This window comes from Ammodytes marinus (genome assembly GCF_949987685.1).
Source record: "Ammodytes marinus genome assembly, chromosome: 20".
Taxonomy (NCBI): Eukaryota; Metazoa; Chordata; class Actinopteri; order Uranoscopiformes; family Ammodytidae; genus Ammodytes; species Ammodytes marinus.
The window spans coordinates 11874110-11892875 of record NC_137224.1 but is presented as its reverse complement, the minus strand read 5'-3'; the positions used below and the strand labels follow the sequence as shown (position 1 = coordinate 11892875).

Sequence of the window (18766 nt, the reverse complement as noted above, 5' to 3'; positions counted from 1 at the left end):
AATTGTATCAATTTCATGCAACTGTTCATCAGTTAAATTCTTGGGATGACACCATGGATGACATACACACACACACACACCTGCACACACAAGCACAAACTTGAAGGCTACATTGGGCAACTCTAATTAAAGCTACACATTGAGGGGAAAAAAACTAAAAGCGCTATCAAGCCAAAACATCAAATCAACATTTCCGTTACAATTTTAATACACAGCTCTGGTGCTCACATCCAGGTAGGACCCCTGGGGGTGAGCGTGTCCATGCTGGTGCTGTCTATACAGATGCCTGAACGGGAGGGAGAGGGACGAGTGAGGGTCCTGACACAGCCTGAGCGGGTAGGAAGGGAAGGCCTGGTAGAGGGCTTGGGGAGGGGTTGTGGAGGAGAGACTGGAGTTAAGTGATGGATCCAGCTGAGGGATAAGAGATGGGTGGTGCAGTACCATCTCTGGGCGATAGGGGGCAGCGTGGTTAAACTGAGGGATGGCGCCTATTTCAACAGGAGGGTATGAGGAGGTGGAGGTGGGATTGTGCAGGTTTTGATGATGAGCTGTCTGTGGCAGGGAGGAAGCAGGGGTGGCTGACTGCTGATAAGAAGAGGAGACGGACATGCAAGAGGAGGGCTGGAAAGAAGGGTGAGGGAGGGCGGAGGATGAGTGAGTGAAGGAGGAGGGTGGGAAGGCAGCAGCAAGGGAAGGAGCTTGGGCTTGGTGGCTCAGATTCGGGAAGTGCAAGGCATGGTGGGCAGAGCTGGGAGACACATTGGCAAACGACATATTTTGCATGTGTGGAGGGACAGAGGTGAAGGCAAAAGACGTGGGGGCACCATGACTGGATAGGGAGCATGGCATACTCGGAGCAGGTGGGTGGTGGTATTGGTTGGGGAGAGTCTGCGCGGGAACCGGCGAAGGTTCAGGATGTGGAGGTAGGATATTTGGATAGATAAATGCTGCTGAGCTTTGGAAGCTGGACGAATTATTTACGCTGGTATCGGATGGCTGATTGGGTTGGGCGAGCATAGAGTGAGCTGATATTTGGGCCTGCAGATCCAAATTACATGTGGAAGGTGGGGCGGAAAAAGGGGCATCTGTAGATGTATGTGGGCTGATTGTTTCTGGAATGGTGTGATAGGTGTTGGCAGAAGGGGAGGAGGAAAGGTTTGGCTGTGGCGAGGAGGAGCTGGAATGAGGGGGAGTGGGGAAGGTGAAGGAGGTCTGCTGCAGTGAGGGAGTGGTGGTGGTGGAGGAAAGAGTGGGAGAAGAGGAGAGAATGGAGGGATAGTCAATAGAATGGATGGGGGGATCGGATGTGTCTGAGGAGTCGGGGATGGGGAGGGAGGAGAATGACAAGGTCGACTGAGAAAGAGGAGCTGAGGGGAAAGGGGAGGAGTTTGCCTGAGAAGAAGGGAAGGCGGAGGTGTAAGGTTGTTCACCCATAGAGTCAGATCTGTGGAGGGAAAAAAAGATAGATATTTAGTGCTGAAAAGACTTGTAATACCCATCAAATTTACTTATTTTTTTAGTTTTTCTGACATATTAATGCCTGTCTAAGTATTCATTTAGCCTTCTGGTTAATTCTGGCATATTGACAGAAATGTTTGATAATATGCACTGTCCCTGTATTAAATAAATAACTAAATTTAAAGGACACATATTCTTCTCATTTTCAGGTTCAAAATTGTAATTTGGCTTTCTACTTTAAACTGATTTCATGGTGTAGTGTCCAACAAACCCTTTATATTTCTCACATTGCCATTGCTAAATCTACTCTTTTCAGCCTCTGTCAAAATCTAAGTGCCGGTTTGAATCTAACTGCCACTTAGATTCAGGGGTATCCGGGTGGAGATAGTGCTAAACTAGGTTGGAAATGGGAGGGGTGTGGCTTTTCTTCATATGAGGTCATAACGGGCAGAAAAATCGGACTGCTGTTTGAACACAGGTTTTCAGAAAGGTGGAGTTGGAGAACAAACTGTATTTTTTTTATACAGTATATACTTTGGGAGTCTCTAGACACCCCTGGGACCAATATAAATGTCGAACAATTGAGTGCATTTTGAATGATAGGTGATTTTTAACATTTAGATGTACACCTACCTTTCAATCATGCTGTTGGCCACCTCACTTCCCGCTGTATCCTGCATCCCGTTGTCCATGGAGATGCCGATATTAGACATCTGGGATGCCATGAAGGCCTGGCCGAGGTCTAGCGGCTGCTGTGGGACCAGCGTCTCTTGATAGGAAGCCTCCTCTGGTCTGAACCCACAGGAGGGATTAGGTAGCGGGGGCAAAGAGGCCAGCGCGAGGGCCTGCAAGTCTACGCCGGTGGTAATGGTCTGCGATAGAAGCTCTGTAGAATCGCATGGATCACAGCTTACTGAGACGGACGGAAAGAAAAAATTGAGGTATTTTAGGATCAGGCAATCGCAGGTGATGTAGGAAGTAGCAGTTTTATCACAATACTGTACACATGATAACGAAGGCTTAAGTCTGCTGGTTCTCCCACTTACCAATATCCAAGGTGTCTGAAATTTTGCGCTTCTGTCTTGCATCTCTTTGTCTGCAAGGAGAGAAAAAAACCCGGAGTTTAGATTTTGCATGGATTTGAGGTATTTGTATCTGTATGTGTGCGTTTCTGGTCAGGCATTAGTTGTGAATTACTTTTTGCTGTTCATTCCGTTCTCTCTGAAGCCTTTAGCGAAGGGGTTGGCGTTGATCTTCAGCTCTGTGATCTGAAAAGAACAACAGCGGGAAAAAATCTTTACAGTCGGAAGTGTCAAATACATGCTCTCATTGCATGTCATTTTGCATATGTGAGAATAAAATATATTAAATTAAATGATACGGTACCTTGTTGTTCTGGTAGGCTGTGACTGTGATGAACTGGGTCTCTGGGAAAACGAAGGAGTGCTGCCCTCCACCCCACATTAGAACGTCTCTGGCTTCAATGAGGTGAACTCTGGGCTGGTAGCGATGCAGGGAGTGCAGGATTATCTGGAAACAAAGAAGAAGGACATTGAAGTAAAAAATTGCACCATAGAGACAACCAGTATTAGGGTTTTTCTGTTTCTGTGCATTTGCCAAGTTGTTCACTCTGCGGCACTCACGTGTCCCTGTGTATCCAGTGTGTTATTGGTGAGCTTGGCGTAGTGAAAGGAGATGGTGCGGCTCTGCCAGTGAGCACCCGTGGCAGGTGAGTCTGGGTGGATGAAAACCCGGTCGGGTAGCTTTGCCTCTGCCCCGCCCACAGCCTGCCAGCCACCACCTTGGAAACGGTAGCGGGAGTTGTCTGCCGGGATCATGTCCAGGAGGAGAATGTATCGCACAGAAGGGTTCAGGCCTGAAAGCTTTAACCTCAGCCCGGGAAACATCCGTCTAAAAGAATGACACAAGTTAGCCCACTTTGAAGTATATATCATATTTGAAGTGGGTCGTAAGTTGAAGGAAGATTGGAGAAGACTTTCACTGCATGGTATGTATAGGAGGTTTTAAAGTTAACATAAAGAAAGAGGGTGGGGTCAAAGGTTGACGCATTGGTGTTCCCTCACCTGCCCTTCTTAGTGATGATCATCTCTGTGCCCACCGAGCTGAACTGCTTCCATAGAGACGCGTTCTCCAGCTCCATCTTCACCTGCTCCTGCGGCGTCTTGGAGGCCGGTTGGTTGGAGACTGGGGAAGGGGCCAGCAGTCTCTGGGGCAAGCCTTTGGCCGCCATGTTGCAGGCGGGAGGGAACAGGGGCATGTGGGCCGCAGCCTGTCGGTCTGTGGAAACACAAATATCCAAGATGAAATGGATGAATTACAGTTTTTTTCGATTGCTAACCCACAGTGGGCACAACTGTAGCTCAATGTGCAAAACTCTAACTACAGTCTGCACTACCAACAGTCACTGGAGCTGAACAGTTCACTTCACCTGCAAAATAGGCTCAGTGCAGCAAACACTATGAATTGTCCTCACTGAGATAACACACACTGTCAGTCAGAATATGCTCAGAGTACAAACACTAGCATCAAACCCCAATACATAAATTACAAACTTTTAATATTTACAGTTTGAATAATTTTAGTTATTTCACACAAATTACGTAATATTTTCTTTGATGAAAGGGTGAAATTCTTTCACATGAAATTGTTTATTTTATAACATACCAGTTTTTTTAGGAAAACAAAAAGAAATGAAAATCAGAAGTTTGCTTCAATAGATACACATTTTGTATATTTTATTAAAAACATTTCCAAATGTAGTATGTATCTGTGTAAATATTCTGTAATTGTAATACAGAAATCTATCCTGTAATGTTGTCATTTACTGTAAGGATGCAACTCTAAGCTGTTTGTTTGCTGGAAAATTTGTATTACAGTATTACGTATTTTGCAGATTGGGTTGCACTCTCAACCCTGCCTCTCTCAATGAGAGACCATGATTCACAACAGGGTATATCAGTGTAGCCCTTACTGTATTTCATCAGACATTACAGCTCTGTCTTCCTCCACACATCCACACTCTCACTGCCACTCTTCTCCCTCCAACAACCTGTCTTCATTGGTCCATTTACAAAGAAATATATATTTTTGAGTTTTCCCTTTATACTGTATATGTTCACTAACCAGTCTAAAACCAGACACCTTCTTAGTGTTTCAGTTGAAATTGCAATCTGCAGTGTTTGAAATGCACTATCATTCTGTTTTGAATGTGTGGTTTACAGTTGTGGCAGTAGTGTGTTAGCGTTTGAAAAAAAGTGCTGGAAATCCACAGTGTTGTACAGTTTGTGGTTAAGCCATGAGATAGGTGTGTAGAGTTTTGAAAATTGTGTTTTATCAATGAAAAACGAGCTAGAGTTTGGCCCGAATGAACCGCTGCTCTGCATACTGTTGTTAGAGTTTTGCACTTGTCGCTCCAGTTGTGCCCACTGTGGTTTAGCGATCGAAAAAAACTGTAAAGGGAAGTTTGGTGCAAGTATTTTGGTTGAGTACCTGCATGTGTTAACATAAAAACATATTACAGTCACATTTAGCAGGCAATAAACTTATACTGTTAAAGTTTAAGTAAACATTTGAGGCCAAATTAATTTGAAAGCCTTTCAATGACATACGAGTCAACTCGATGCTGCATGGAGGTTGAGGTCCCTTTCTTACACGCACGTAAAAATAAACACAGTCCCTCTCACCTCTGTAAAAGCAGTCTCCGATCCTCTGCGGCCCCAGAGCCAAACTGGGATACATCTCCACGCTCAGCATTTTTTCTTCTTCTCTCGTCTGTGTCTGTCCTGTTAACTTGTCCTCTTTAGCTGCTTCAAAGTGAAATCTCACTCCATCAGCTCTTCTTTCCTGACTTCTGCTCCTAATCCTCTGCTGTGCTTTGCCACAAATGCCCTCGGTGCTGACTTGCTCTGTTAAATAGGTGTGTGGAGCTTCACACTTGAGGCCAAATGGACCCCCTTTTTTCTCCTCAACACAGCTCTTCATTTGCCTCCCTATCTCTCCACACTACGCCCCCATCTACCCTTCTGTTCCTGCTCCACAAACACAAACAACACTATTCATTTCAAGAGGTGATTTATTTTTTTAAATAGCATTTACTTCAGGAAAATGTATGTGATTCAGTATACAGGAGAAGCAATTTCACAAAAGGTACTGTTTTGGGTTGTTTATACACCAAGTCTTTTTTACTGCATTTCAGAGGCTACCTTTTTACTTAATTTCAAATATCTTACAGCTCGAGAAATAATATAACATTGACAACCAAAAATCAGCCTCCTCAACAACCCCTTAACTTTAATCAAGTAGTTCAAATTGACCTCTACCTTGACCAGCGTCATCAAAATGTTATTTGCACTTTTAACGCATTCACAATTGAATAATGCAATATGTAAGTGCTTTTATTTTGATAATCAAAGATTTCATTGCAAGACTTCTGTAATCTGTTGTTACTTTTGTTTGAGTAAAGGATCAGAATACGTCTTCTTGTTTTTCTACATGTTAGAAAAGCATGCTCTAAAGAATCCCTTATTCTTACTTATCTTTCATTTATTTATTTGTTTGACAGCATTTAGTCAGAGAATGACATGTAGGGTTTAAAACAGACAACTGCCCTTTGACATCTTATTTTCAAAATTAAGTGATTCATTGAATTATTCTTCTGAAATGCTCTCCAATAGTCAAAGGCCTCTTATAAATCCAGTTGTTTACTGACAGGTCCCCTGTGGCTGTTTGACGACTTGATGACATGTTTCTTCCTCTCAGCAGTCTGCCTGTTAGGCTTTTCTCAGCGGGGAGTCAGGCCATGAAGGTGGCAGAGGAAGACAGTTTGGCTCATGGCTGCAATTTGGCCACAACGTGAACATCAGCGTCTAGAAGTTTATGCCACAAGTTTGAATTCAGGTATGAGCTAAGAGTTAAGGCTGATTCAAAACAAGCGTTTCCTGGAATATTTGCCACTAGAGTTGTTGAATTGATTCAATGCGAAATTCTGCTGTATAGTGAGGCTGAGCAGTCAGGAGTTCTAGTTAAAACACAATAAAACACACAATACAGACCACACAGACAAACCTCTGTTGGTAGCATCAGAAAGTCAGTTAGTTAAACATATGAGTTGTGTTAAGTATTCACTGCACTAATGAAAATGAACTACAATGTGAGAATACTCCATGGCAAGGAGTGGCAATCAAAATGTATATATATGAAGTACATTAGTATTATAAGCTAAATTTATTATTTGTGTACTAAATGTAGCTACTATTTTTTTTTTATAAATTTTTATTATATTTTTGGGTGAAGATAACAAATTTATATTAAATGTTGTAGCCAGTGGATGGGGGGGGGGGGGCTTATTTTAATTATTTTACATACTGTAAATGAATTTCATCATACAGTATTATCTGCTCATAAAAATACTGAAATGAGTAGAAGACCAAAGTAGCTTAATAGAAAATGTGACATTGTACTTGAAGGGACACTGTGTAACATTTTGAAGGTGCAGTGTGCAATATGACATCATCAAGAAAGTTCTACAAAGTTCTAGAATGCAATACTCCCTGGGTAACCCCAACCCTTTGGAATAATAACAGAAGCTACAGTGGCCTTCAAGGACAAGAACAATTCTAAATTTTAAACAATGCACCTGATGACATTTCAACTATGACACTTACAAGATGGCGGCACTAGGCCTTGGTCCAAAATATGCAGAAATATGGAGATATATGAGACCCTTTCTAAGGGGGAAAGAAATTATTCAAACTTTTTTTTTCAGCTATTATGCACTAAATTAAATGTACTTATGGATATTATAATTACTTTCTACAAAATCTCCTAGGAAATAAAACCCAAAATTAATCCAAAAGTAATTTATTAGCTAAAATCAATATCCTCATTCATAAATATGTCCTCATTGGTGTAAAATCACCTCTGCCAATAATCTGAATTATCCTCCTGAGCGGAGAATTACAAATATTAATATTACATTTTGTACATTGAGCAGGCAAGTCTTATGGAGGCATCCATGTTTTTGGAATGTCATCAGGTGCATTGTTTAAAATTTTGAATTGTTCTTGTCCTTGAAGGCCACTGTAGCTTCTGTTATTATTAAAAAGGGTTGGGGTTACCCAGGGAGCGTTGCATTCTAGAACTTTCTTGAACTTTCTTGGTGATGTCATATTACAGTGTCCCTTTAAAGGTGCAGCGTGTAATATGACATCATCAAGAAAGTTCTAGAAAGTTCTAGAATGCAACGCTCCCTGGGTAACCCCACCCCTTTTGAATAACAACAGAAGCTACAGTGGCCTTCAAGGACAAGAACAATTCTAAATTCTAAACAATGCACCTGATGACATTCCAACCATGACGCTTCCAACATGGCGGCGCTCATGCCTTGGTCCAAGGTATGGAGAAATATGGACATATATGAGACCCTTTCTAAGGGAAAAATATATAATTCTAAAAAAGAAATTCAGCTATTATGCACTAAATTAAACGTACTTATGGATATTATAATTATTTTCTACAAAGTCTGCTAGGAAATAAAACACAGAATTCTACACACTGCAGGTTTAAGTGCAATATATTCAGTAAATGTACTAAATGCCATAGTGCAAAATGTGAGTGAAATTTAAGAAAATGTATAACTGCAAAACTGTTTTGTGATGAAAAAATAAATAAAAAGAATTTGACAGGTAGTGAACTTTATTATTTTGTAGCAGTTCATTTAGCAGCTGCTGTCAACAGCTTTTCCATTCCGCTTTTGTGGCTTCAATTTAAATTCCTTGAGGTGACAACAGACACAGTAAAACCCTTATAATAGACATTTTATTTATGCACAAACTGGCAATGGAACTGATGCTTTTTGGAGGACATGTCAACAGACCATAGAGGCTCTCACGAGTAGAGCCGTTTCAACATAAAAAGGGTTAAGCTCTAGTGTCTTTCCCTTTTTCTGAATGATTTCAGGGAGCATAATCATGTGAGGACCGAAATATATCTGACATCTCTGCCAATAAAAAGAGTGACAGCTGGAGTCATTCTACAGCAGTCAAGTAATGTTGTTGTAGTTGCTGTTTTCCTTCTCCATTTGTGTACGTATGTATGTGTGTTGGGGGATAAAAGAGTGTGGACTGGGAGGAAGTAGAGGTGTGAACACCACGCTGAGATAAAGGCCATTACCTTGATGGGGGCAGTGAGGTGTGTGTAATGTCTCTTAATGTGTTTACGCGCCGACAGGTGTTTTGCAGGGTGCTGCTACCAACAGAATCAATGATGAGGATTGTTAGAAGGTTGCAATATGTATTACCACCTACTCTTTGACATGCATGTGCTAAGTGGTTTGGTATCCACCTTTGTTTGCTCGCCGAGGGTCTAAAGGTCAGGTCATTGGGGAAAAAAAAGGTTTTTATAAAGAATAAATAAGATATCATGAAAGGCATTTTCATTTTGGGCTTGGATTTGGTGCAATGTTGTATAGGAGGAGCTTGTCCGATTTCCTCGTGCGTGTTCACAGCAAAGGAACAGCAAGCCTTTAGTATGATAGGGATTAGTGTTTTTTGTTTGTTTTTGCTCCGGTGTGCACTCTCTGTTGGGGAAAAGTAATGGATGGGGAATTTCTCTGTCATTTAATTATGATTAAAACATTAATCATGTCGTCCATTAATAGATCCTCTGCATATAACAGATGCAAGTGGCCTAAGGATATTTTTTTCTCGTCTAACACACATAACATGCATTTCTGTGATCAAGCAGAATTGTTTTATTAAGACCTGGAGAGAAATACAACATATTTCATAATTACATGAGGCACAAACATACTTAAATAATGTGCTAATTGTTGTCTCTAGATATCTTGGAAAACATTTATTTAAATTTTTTTTAGGGAAGTGATATCAGACACATCTGTTTGACTTGCACCATTAGAATGCTTTTGTAATATTGTCAATTTTATCCAGTCAAAACCGTGAGAATCTCCCCAGCAGAGCAAATGGTGCAGCTGTAGCCTGAAGTCAGTCACACCACCTCCAGAGGGTCTCTGTCAGCCTTTGACACCACCACTGATACGCTCTCAGGAACACGCACAGCCAGCCGCTCCCTGATGACAGCCAGGAAACCTCTCTCACTGTTGCTGTGGTCACTGAGGATGACGCTGGTTCCCTTCGCCACGGCATCTAGCACTTCATGGTGGGACATCTCACCTGAATAAAGGACATTACAGTAACATCAGTGGGCCCAACAATGCCTAGCAGTGAAACAAACAATATCATTCATATACAGCTTGTTTTAAACAGGAGCAAAATAGGACTTTTTTCAAAACCTCTACCTGTGATGTAGAGGTCTGCCTTGACATTCAGTACTGAGGCTCCAGATCCAGCACACACAGCCGCAGTGCGCACAGAGGACTCTGAAAGATACCACAATGATGACTTGCTTATAATGATTTCATATGTGGAACATGCCGATTTGTTCATTCTGCTGGGCTAATCGGTGAGTGCTCACATCCTACACATTGTTTACATGTTTATGTACTTTTATTTTACCAGCAAAAGGGCTAATTACCAAGCGTCCGCCCCCATCCCAGAGCCAAACGGAGATGAGTCAAACCCAAGTGGGACTTCATTTTCTGGATGGCTGTCTCCACAGTTACTGGCTGGTCTAAAACACTAAGTCGCCCTTGGCCATGGCCTGGGAGAGGGTGCTGCAGGGAGTGAAAGTTGGACAGTTATCAGTATATTAACCACTACTTTTTTTGAAATGTTTCTTTCTAACATACTTGTTTCCCTCATTGTTATTACATTTGTATGGTAATCTTAACAACATGGCCTTTCCCACATGTCTCAACTTTCTCCAGTTCATCAACTAACAGTGATGTCTTTGTGCCACACCTTTTCTAATTTCAGGATGTTGAGGGATGATGCTCCCACATTGTGTCTTAAGAGCATGTGGACACTGGGGGTCAGCGCTGAGTCACTGCATGTTACGCTGACATGGATCCCACCGCTGTCTGGTCTGTTCAGTTCAGTGGGGAAAGAGACTATTATTCACAAGGGCAATAAAGCTTAGTGCCCGACTACTAGTTAAACCTCTCACCTACAGTTTTTGTGTGCCTTACATCACACAACTGACTATGTTCCAATAACATGTTTCTGTTCTTTTCAGTATTTTGTCAAAGTCTCCATTCTGACTAGAAACTTGCGATAATATATATAAGTATGCTTTTTACCCATGAGTTTGTGGTCAAAGTTATGTAACCAGCTTGTGCTAATGGAGCTGAGAGCTGAGTCTGTGTGTCTGGCTATTGCTGGAAGCTTTGATATCCAGGGCATGGAAGTAAACTGCCAAGAGCATTACTTTTACAAGCTAAGCGGCTTGAAAATCTAAAACATTGGATGTTTCTTAGTACAGTAGCAAACTGACAGTGAAAGTTCTGACAAACAGACTGAAACATTACTGTGTTAGATTCATTGTGGAAGTCTCAGATTTTCTTCAAATAAATGTCATGCTATACTGAAATTAAGGATATTACAGTAAAGGGCAATTGAATGACTTAAGTGAATCAATGTCAAACGTATTGTATGATTTGTAATAACTCTGCACAAATATGTAAAGCACTCTGTACTTGTAGTATAAATGGCTAATACATGCAATGTGCGACAACCATAAATGGTAATTTATTAAAGTCAAGATATTAAGCACTAATGAAACACACATGTGCTTGAATATGCTTATCGTATTGGCCTATTATGCAAATGTGAACTGGACCTGTTGACTGAATGCTGCAGGGTTGTTTCACTGTCACAAGTTTTCAGTGCATCCATAACGGCGTTGAGCTCCTCTGTGCTCTTAACCACAAATTCCAGTTTGTGACTGTGGGATGCTCCACTGAGGGCCTGACTCAGCACGGACACCTGACCGCTCCCTGAGGGATAGAGACAGACACCAGACATGGAAAAAAACAACCAGACAAAAAAGGAAAACACCCAGGGGCCAGGATAGAGGAATTTTGATCAGAATACGTAGATGACCCCTGGGTCAGTGTCACCTGTCCTCACGTTTTAGCCTGAACCTTCATTAAATATGCAAGTGCCATAGGTGAGTGGGACACATTTTCCACATAGAAAGACGTCTTACCAAGGCCCCCGACCAGCCAGTCGTTCACCCCTCCTTTAACACTGTCCCACGAAGTGTGAGGAGAGAATATGGCCATACCCGCCTCCAAAGCCCGGATGGCCAATCGCTGCTTCCAGTCTTTCTGAACCAGGCGCTTGATTGGCCGAAACAACGGAGGGTGATACGAGACGATGAGGTCACAGCTCATAGCCTCCGCTTCCTCCATGACGGCATCTGTGAGGTCGTTGGTTAGCAGGACACTTTTGACGGGCCGAGGTTTGCTTGGCTCCACCAGCAGGCCTACGTTGTCCCACGACTCAGCCAGAGACAGAGGAGCAAGTTGCTCCAACACCTGCAGGAATTCCTTCAGCTCCATCTTGACTGAATGCTGAGCGGGTTGAGAGGGGCAGCGGGTGGAGGGGAAGCGAACGGATGAGTTTAGAGGGACTGAGGTCAGGGAAGGGAGAGATGGAGGGATGGATGGAGGTGTACAGGTGGAGGAGTAGAGAGTAGCCTGTGAGGTCAAGCAAAGTCTGCTACGGGCGAGTGAAAAAACTGACCAAGAGAGGTTTCTACATCCATTCAACATCAGTGGAGACCTGTGTGGACACAAAAACAGAATAGCTAAAGAAGAAGGACGTGTGAATTGCACCAAACACCTTTAAGTTGCCTTTTTATACTGAAGACACCCCAAATCAAATTCATATCCCCATGAAACGATTAATTGATTTATTAATTATTAGGAAATGCAATGTAATATTCACAGATTTTGGCTTTTAAACTACGAGGTAGGCCTACATGTTTTTCTTCTATTTCATATAACCTTAAATTGAATAATATTTAATGACAAAGCTATTTTTTGTTGAGCAGTTAATATTATAATGTTCAGGTTGTAGGATAGGCTATGTGTTGCTACAAACAACTTTCTAATGTATGTTATTATCCCAGTATGTAATCTAACGATAGACACTTTTTTGAAGACTTAAAAATAGTGAATTGTTGTTCCTTGTGAATAATATGCTGTATCCTCAATGGATATTATGGAATTAACATGACCTGGCAGCAACTATGAGTTGAGACCTGTGACAGCAACTGGCAGCATGCAGCTAACCGGACAGCTAGCTGGTTAGCCAACATTAGTTGCTTATTCATACGGAAGAAACGCCGCTATAATCAAAAACACTGCACCAACATATTCGACTGTGCACGCACGACGAGTGAGTTCAACATACTATGCCTTTCACTCCAGAAGATAGTGTCGCTCTGTTGCTGCAGACATTTCTCCAGAAGTGAGAGAAAGCCTACCCTTACTGGAGAGCCCTGCCGAATGTCCCTCTCCGCCTTCCGTTTCTGTTTTGATTGGTCTGCTGAAATGTATGCGTAAGTGAACTTTATTATATTATTAGCAACGCGGAAATTATGTGGTTTTAGGTTGTATTGCAAAAACGCTGGCGGAAAGCCAAATGAAATGTTTTTGTTCTAGTTAGATATCAGCAGTTGTTGACCTAATGGAGGATTAATTAGTCAAGGTTACACTAAAAAAATAGCACAATCTATTAGCCATATAGGTAATTTAGTAGGCATACTGTAGTCTATTTTATTATAGGCTACTGTATGCCTACGATAGGGAGAAAGTAGGCTACTCTTACCCTACGATATTTGATTCCATTATCATAGTAGCTTGGAAAACAGCATTTAAAGTCTACATTTAAAACTTTACAACCCAATTTAAACTGATATACAAACTAAACCTGAATTCTGATTTTGGTCACGTTGCCAGAAATGCAGAAAGTGAATGTCTATGGCGGAACTGATTATCATGTTTGGCAGGAACAATATCAATATCTATATATTTATTTTCTGCTTTAGTCCTTAGACTGTTGAAACCCAGAATTACAGAGTAAAAGTGGAATGATTCAAAACCTGAAAAAAAATACTTTACAGTATACATTATAATAATGCATTACTTTTACAGTAACATTCAAATTTTGATAATAAAACTTGAGATGATGAATTTTAATCAAATGAAGCTGTAGCAACTTACTTAGCTTTTTGTTTAGTATATCAGTGATGCACAAACACACAAAATGTCATCATTCCCTCAACTGATGTGTCCTGCCCCCAGAGTCAGTACTGAGAAACATTTTCATTATATTATCATATTCTAAAAGAAGGTTTCAGCTCATGTATTGAAAAACAGGTTGAACCAGAAGCAAACTTTAGACTGCTGTTGGTATTACACAACCTTATTGTTAATAATATGTGCTATAAGTTATCAAACAAATTCACAGATATATATAAACAGGAGAGGACTGGGTGATTTTGATAAACTGTAATAAATCTCAGAGACCCATGTTGTCTGATCTGTAGATACCCAGGGTGCATGCGCCATTTCTCAGAAGGATTACTGGGAATTTAGGAAAAAAACAAATGAAATCCACAAAACAAAAACAGAGCACAAGGGTTATCGCGTTGGGAAGATGAGGGCAAAAAAAGAAAAGTGCATTACGTGGAGCTGCAGGGCAGAGTGGCTCCCTCGGAATAGGGAGGCCGAGATGGAGATTACTGTGGATTAACAAAATAAAGGCCTATGCTGGATGTTTGTGGGATCAGGGACGGATCAGGGCAGAGGCCAGCCAGCAAGCATTACATCATATGATTCTTCCCTTAGACTCATCCATCACCCCTCAATCTCACCCGCTCTGCCACCCATCATTCATCCTTAAAACACACACATTGGCATATTAATAATCTCTTTTACCTTCACTCTGACTGGCTGCCCAAATATTACGTTATTTACAACACCCCCCAAAAACATTTTCATTTCATTTAACTTTTTTTTATCCTCGAGAGACCAATTGAGGGGTGACCCTCATTTACAATGACGTCGAGTTCAAACAAATTCAAAGGAAAAACAACAATACATACACAATATTCAATGCAAATACATCAAATACACAACAACAGGTGAAGAGAAGAAAAAAAACACAATTGAAACATTTACACAGTGGTGAGAAGTGGCAGCAATTAAAATGGGTCAAAGTACAATATAGCCTAATTAAAACAGTTACAGGTAGAACAAACAAAAACAAAATCACACATATCATTTCTGTTACGTACTTTTGTACAGATAACTCTTGCATTCAATCTGTTGTCCGTTAACAGATGTGTGTTTACTTATTAGGCCTGTGTTTTTCACTTTTGTTAATTGGTCCTATAAGCCCTTGGGCCCCATCTGTCCGTCCATTCGAAGATCTTTCCGGTTCGTCACGCAATAACATCTGTCTGGCTTCTGTGACCACAGTGCATCCTCATCCACATCGCTGAAATCCGTTAACACAGGTGTTTGAGGGGCGCCCTTAGCTCAGTTGGTAGGGCGTCCCCCCTCCCCCCGGGCCGGGCCCAGCAGCAGACCCAGGTTCAATTCCAGCCCGCGGTTGTCCTCTGCATGTCATTCCCCTCTCTGCCCCATTTCACCTCTGTCTCTCAGCACTATCAAATAAAGTATAAAAATGCCCAAAAAAAAACAAAAAAAAACCACAGGTTTGACCTCCACTGTGCTGGCTTTATGTCAGTTTGACACAGCACTTTAGATAAACCACAAGAGGAGACCACCTGCGTTACAGGGCCCTTTGTGTCAAATCAGTGGAAATTCTGGGGACAATTCAGGTATACGGTAATACTTTTTATGCTGTGTTGTTTGTTGAAATTTGCACAAGCGGCTTTTCTAGGTCACATCCTGACGGTAACAATGCTCTGATGATTCTGATGTTTTTTCATATTCAGTTAAGGTCAATATCCATAAACCTTTCCCTCTATTTTACATCAGTGTCCAAAATTTCCAAAGAATATTATCAACTTGTACAGATAATTTAATTGCTCCACTCCCTGTATTTTTTGGACTTAATTTGTCATGTATGTCATAATAATGATGTCAGAATTTTCAAGATTATGATTCATGTGCTGCAATCTTATAAAATCAGTGGCCTGTTCATCTTTTGGAAACACAGTTTCTTGATCCTGACATCCTTCCAACATCGGGTCAACATTTCTACCAACAGCACAGCAGCATCGATAATGTTTTTGATCCATCCTCTAAATCCGTCCTTTGGTCCACAAAATATAACGTTGATTTATTAGTATAGTTGTGTATTACTATTGCAGTCCTGCTGAGTTGGATTAAGTTACAAAGTGCCATAACAGATATTTTTTGTCAGAGCAGCTTTAGTCTTTCGTCACACATGTGACGAAGCCAAAAGTCAAATTCATGCGGACTAATTGCTGAATAATTCCCACCCGGTATCCCTGGCTTCTTTTCAGGCGTCACACAGGAATCATGTTGCGTTCATTTGAATCAAAAATCTTGTGCAAAGTTTACATGTAATTAGATGTGTTTTATTTTGCATCTGGAAAACACCTGGTACCAGGATCTAACTTTAATAAATGGATGATGTAGTTGAACATGTTACAGCACAGAGTAAAACAAGCTCGGGATAAATGCTGTACAGGTAACCAGACTACTGTATACATAGGAGTAGCTTAGCTCGATAACTTGGTGTCTTTGCCTTACGACATTGTTTCAGTGATATGAAATATGAAATACTGTCAGAATAATTCAATCAAGAATAAATATAGTCCATTAGCAAATTCCAGTCAGTTCAACAAACACAATCCAAGACAACTTCCTGTGCACACAATAAACCAACATCCAACAATCATCAACATCAATAAAGTGCCATTTGTTAACATACTCTTCAATAGTCACACATTTATATAAAAAAAGTCTCAGGACATGATCGAGGGTCTTTGCATAGATGTAAAAGTCTATCTGAGAGGGACTTGATATTGCTCAACTGTTCTCACAACACTTTTATTTGAATGTTAAAATGATTTGTTCTTGTTGTGAACAAGTCGATAAGTCAAAAAGCTCAATAGAAAGACAGTATTGATACTGAAGAAGGTCCGTAGTTTTTTGACGCTATCATCAGCTGTCATTGATTGGACATCATTCTGACGAACTCTGCAACGGGAGAAGAAGTGTTCAATCAGTTTCATGTTGTTTTTATGTGTGTTTAAGTCATTGCAGCGGAAAGACAGTTCTTTAAGTAGGCCTATACCTTCAAAGTCTACTGTGCCGTCTCCATTGTCATCTGCTTCTTTCACTATAGCATCGATTTCCCTCTGCTTCATGTGCTCTCCCATCAGCTTGGTCATAGCTGCCCGCAGCTCCTCTGTCGTGATCGATCCATCTCCGTCCATGTCGAACTAACGGGAGAAATAACATAACATTTAAAAAAATTAGTTCAGTGCACTGTTAAGCTGTTCAACATCAAAGAAATTGAGTTGGGTACGTTGCATAGCTGCTGCATTTTTATAAAACATTAAGTTCTCATTGCCTGCAGAGTTTGAGGAAAACGGGTGACTCTAACCTCTTTAAAGGCATCTTTCAGCTCCTTCACACCAATCATCCCAGACGTTTCTGCCAGAAGCTTGGGAGCCATCAGTTCCACAAAGTCCTCAAAGTCGACTTTTCCGCCAACTGGTTGGAGGGAGAAATTAAAGGACGAGATGCAGAAATTGAAAAACATCCAGTACTCGTTCTGGTACTGACACAGCTCCATTTGCATATCCGAGAGCTCTGCGTCACAGAATCCCGTTGTGACTGTAAACATTCTGCATTTTCTGTCTGTATTTTTACTTTCAACTCACGGTTCATGTTGATGTTTTGGCCCAGCTCGATCAGCTCCATCTCCGTGGGCATGTAGCCCATCGTCCTCATCAGATTCCCTAGGTCCTTACAGCTGATCAGCCCATCCTTGTCTTTGTCAAACTCATTGAAGGCTTCACGCAGCTCTGCAGGGGTTTGCAGCAAAATGCTCAGTCAGTCAGGTAGTTAAGGTGTAAGATAGATAAATGATATATTGTGAATTGTGCAGGTCAAAACAATCAGTTTGATCTTTTAATCTCCAAACGTGAGGCAAAGGTTTCCATGGTGGGAATTTAACTTACCTTCAATCTCATCGTCAGCCAGTTCCCTTGCCTGCAAGAGAAATACAATCAAGTATTAGGTCCTGTGTAGAACCAACATTCATAACAAACCCTGAACCCTGTAATACAAAGCTATATGCAATGACATGAAGAACATAATTCGGTGTTGAATGTTTAATTAAATGGCACCCAAAGCATAGAGATTAAACTGTCCTTTAATGTGTAGTATTTGCCTGTTCTGGCAGGTGGGCTAAATATGGGCCAGCTTAATAACTCAATCAAGAAAAGTCTTCATCCTTTCACATTATCCCTTTATCTTTTGGGTTATAATCCAATCCAGCGTTCATAACAGTTTGCAAATTCCAGCACAAATCAAATCACGAACAAGCAAAGGCGATGACTGCTGTACTCACAATATTTTTTCCGCCGCGCAGGAAAATGCACGCTGCCCCAAAACTCATTTCTGCAAAAGGAAAAACAGCGTGTGATCAGGGAGAGTTATGAATTCATTGACAAATGAAGTCTAAATTGTGTGTCCTCATTTTTCTGACATTATGAGAACATTTTGCACAAGTAAGCATTCTGAAAACTACATTTTGATGGTACTGCTACATTAAAAACTGCAATATTCTGCAATAATTTAAACCGATCACTTCATCGAAACATTTGCATGATTTACTTTAAAGGGTAATGGACCATTGAATCATGAGATGAATACTAAAAATGAAAGTATCACACTGTGGGTATTTGTACTCACCGTCTTGTGGTGATTTCTTCTCATCAGCAATTCACATATTACGGTACCCTGGCGCTTCAGCTGCTGTGCTGCGCAGTGCAAGGAGCCCTCTGTCTGCCCTCTGTGTCCTGATGGTCTTCGCAGTGTCTGTCTCTGTATCTCCTCAGCCAGGTCCCTGTATGCCCAGCCTGCAGGGATGCTGGGAGGTTGTATGAGGTGGGTTGGGGGGGGGGCGGGGCTGCATCCAGGGTTGTGCTCCTGCGGGGAGGAGTCAGCAGTGCAAGCCACAGAGAGATGCCGCCCGGCTTCCAGCTGGAGGTGTTGACATCATATTGTAAATTATACTGCCATCTGAACCATCTGCAGCTGACAGAGGAAATAGGATACTTTTAGTTCACAGGGTTGCATGTTACAATTCCTGTTTTGTTTGCTGTGAATTAATTGCAGTAGTTGTTGTCCAGT

The 18766-nt window shown here is 41.4% G+C and overlaps 3 protein-coding genes across 5 annotated transcripts; all 3 read right to left on the bottom strand.

The window, feature by feature from the left end:
• Nucleotides 1-204: 204 nt before the first annotated feature.
• On the bottom strand, nt 205-5232 carry tbx6 (T-box transcription factor 6; the record flags this gene model as incomplete). The annotated part of the gene is made up of 8 exons (XM_080048489.1): nt 205-1444; nt 2092-2371; nt 2505-2554; nt 2656-2726; nt 2845-2988; nt 3102-3369; nt 3543-3756; nt 5163-5232. 8 exons carry the CDS (start codon nt 5230-5232, stop codon nt 205-207), a joined length of 2337 nt encoding a protein of 778 aa, XP_079904615.1.
• Nucleotides 5233-8317: 3085 nt separating this feature from the next.
• On the bottom strand, nt 8318-12921 carry nif3l1 (NIF3 NGG1 interacting factor 3-like 1). 3 transcript variants are annotated; one of them, XM_080048763.1, is made up of 7 exons: nt 12813-12921; nt 11602-12179; nt 11233-11389; nt 10356-10479; nt 10030-10168; nt 9794-9874; nt 8318-9668 (listed from the first exon to the last, which is right to left on the bottom strand). In XM_080048763.1, the coding sequence occupies exons 2-7, from the start codon at nt 12167-12169 to the stop codon at nt 9484-9486; spliced, it is 1254 nt and encodes a 417-aa protein (XP_079904889.1). In that variant the 5' UTR covers nt 12170-12179; nt 12813-12921; the 3' UTR covers nt 8318-9483. The 3 variants fall into 3 exon arrangements, with proteins under 3 accessions (XP_079904889.1, XP_079904891.1, XP_079904890.1); XM_080048765.1 differs by having other exon boundaries at nt 12892-12918; XM_080048764.1 differs by having other exon boundaries at nt 12886-12910.
• A 3650-nt stretch (nt 12922-16571) lies between these two features.
• On the bottom strand, nt 16572-18029 carry cabp5a (calcium binding protein 5a; the record flags this gene model as incomplete). Its single annotated transcript, XM_080048693.1, has 6 exons — nt 16572-16600; nt 16698-16845; nt 17010-17119; nt 17290-17433; nt 17590-17620; nt 17982-18029. 6 exons carry the CDS (start codon nt 18027-18029, stop codon nt 16572-16574), a joined length of 510 nt encoding a protein of 169 aa, XP_079904819.1.
• Nucleotides 18030-18766: the final 737 nt, after the last annotated feature.

What these genes read in the sequence shown, in the direction of transcription:
- nif3l1 (XM_080048763.1), bottom strand. Translation starts at nt 12,169, where the DNA reads ATGTTGAATGGATGTAGAAACCTCTCTTGGTCAGTTTTTTCACTCGCC. An exon ending in CTGCAGCATTCAGTCAACAG is followed by an intron (nt 10,480 to 11,232) that starts GTCCAGTTCACA and finishes TGAACTGAACAG; the next exon opens with ACCAGACAGCGGTGGGATCC. An exon ending in ACATCCTGAAATTAGAAAAG is followed by an intron (nt 10,169 to 10,355) that starts GTGTGGCACAAA and finishes CACTCCCTGCAG; the next exon opens with CACCCTCTCCCAGGCCATGG.